Source organism: Sporobolomyces koalae, assembly GCF_050403365.1.
Source record: "Sporobolomyces koalae JCM15063 DNA, S_koalae_JCM15063T_v1_ctg52, whole genome shotgun sequence".
NCBI lineage: Eukaryota > Fungi > Basidiomycota > Microbotryomycetes > Sporidiobolales > Sporidiobolaceae > Sporobolomyces > Sporobolomyces koalae.
Window position 1 is genome coordinate 1 of NW_027481719.1, and position 1,753 is coordinate 1,753.

The 1,753-nt window shown below is 54.1% G+C and overlaps 1 protein-coding gene across 1 annotated transcript; it reads right to left on the reverse strand.

Annotated features, from left to right (window-relative positions):
* Positions 1-394: 394 nt before the first annotated feature.
* JCM15063_006264 (uncharacterized protein) lies at positions 395-1,515 on the reverse strand (the record flags this gene model as incomplete). Its single annotated transcript, XM_076681015.1, has 3 exons — positions 395-452; positions 510-786; positions 849-1,515. The coding sequence occupies 3 exons, from the start codon at positions 1,513-1,515 to the stop codon at positions 395-397; spliced, it is 1,002 nt and encodes a 333-aa protein (XP_076531822.1).
* Positions 1,516-1,753: the final 238 nt, after the last annotated feature.

The window sequence follows — 1,753 nt, forward strand, 5'->3', positions numbered from 1 at the left end:
GTTCAATTCCCCGCTCCTCCAGCTCTTCTTTTTTTTCTGTGTCCCCTCCTCCTTCTCAGCAACCCGCTTTTTTGCCCAGCCTGGACACTAACTGGCCAGCGGTTCGCGTCGGCTACCTTTCGCTGTGGGCGGACCTTCTATTCGCATAATGCTTCATCTTCAATGTGAAATTTGTTCTTGTAACTGTGTCGCTTGCTTGCCCGCACTGATTGATCCATACCAGCTTGTTCGAGTGCACAGTCTTTTCTCCGGTACTCTCTCTCTCTCTCTCTCTTCTACACATTGGCCAACTTGTCACGGAACCACTCGTTGACATAATAAACTGAATGTCTTCATTGTGCTTGCCATTCCTTGCTAACCGCTGCATCAGCTCCGTTCCTTTTTCCGTCAAGAGTTAGAACCAGGTACTGATACTGAAACTGGTCTCGAGACTCTTCATAGCATGCCACCATCTGATGACAATGGAATCAGCGAGCATCGCTTGAAGTTACAGACACTCTTAAGCTTACCCTGGTGGCATGACCAGCAAATCTCCTGGACCCAGTACAACTTGCTGCGCATGTGGTCTGACATGTGTCTCGAACGTAGTGAAGCTTGGTGAGGTCTTTGGAATCGGCAAAGTCACATCGATAGTTGAGGTATTCGTCATGTATTCAGTTGCTGTAGTGCAGTCCTGGCCGTCCTCGGCCAAGTCGCCTAACGGTTGACTTGAAGATCCAAAGGCCGACATGTGGACAGACACGCAAGGAGGTGCGATCCACACCCACTTTGAGCCAACAACCTGGACTGCATCCTCGATAGCTGAGTCAGTGACCTCGGAAAACATGCAAGGCCGATCGAGGACGTACCGTAGCAATTCCAGTAAGGATCGGTGTGCGCCTGGCTCACCGTGCCTCCTTTTCCCAACCAAGCATTCATGACCCAGCCATCTTGACTCTTTGGCGGCTCATAGTCTGGATACTGATCTTCTAGAGGCGCCGGTTGCGAGTAGACAAGAGACGGTATCGGAAAGTCCGCTGACAGGCGTGGGAATTGGGTTAACAGCGAGTGCTGCGCTAGGTAGTAATCATGGCGTTCTTCTTGTGCGGTGTGCGAGAATGTCTCCCTGAGGAACGCGTCCCACGCCACGATCTCTTGGCCCCAGCCAGCCTTGGTGTAGTCCTGGCCAACTTCAACTGGAACGACTCGACCGCGACCACCACCAACCTTTTGAAGGTACTCGAGGTCCTTCCAACGAGCCGCTGCTTCCCAGTCCGTTGCTGCCGACCTGACGACGAATGGTTCGGCATGGGTAGGCTCACTGAGCGGCAGGAGGAAATCCGGCAGGTCGGGAAGCTGGCGGACAGGAGTGTCGAGGTAAGGTGGCGCAAGAGGTGGCGGAGGAGATGCAATTCGACGTCGCTTGCAAGGTCTTTGGGGGCTGCGGCTAGGCAAGCGGGACTGCGCCAGTTCGATGAGAGCAAAGACGTACTCCGGGCGGTCCTGACCCGGAGCTCCAGCAACGATGAGCGACATATCCAGGGCTCTGACGACGTCGAGGAGTGTAGCCTCGTATAGGTCGACCTGCCGCAAAAGCGATACTGAGGAGAGGAGGGTCGAGTCGGTGTAGAGCCTCCGCCAGCAAGGAGGAACTCGACTGTACGGAAATGAATTGATCTTTTCGCTTGAGAGATCCAGTAGTGACTTGGCCAATCGATCAGCCGTCTCCATCGCCGGTTGCTCGTCGGTTGAAAGTTCCAGTAGGATGCGATCG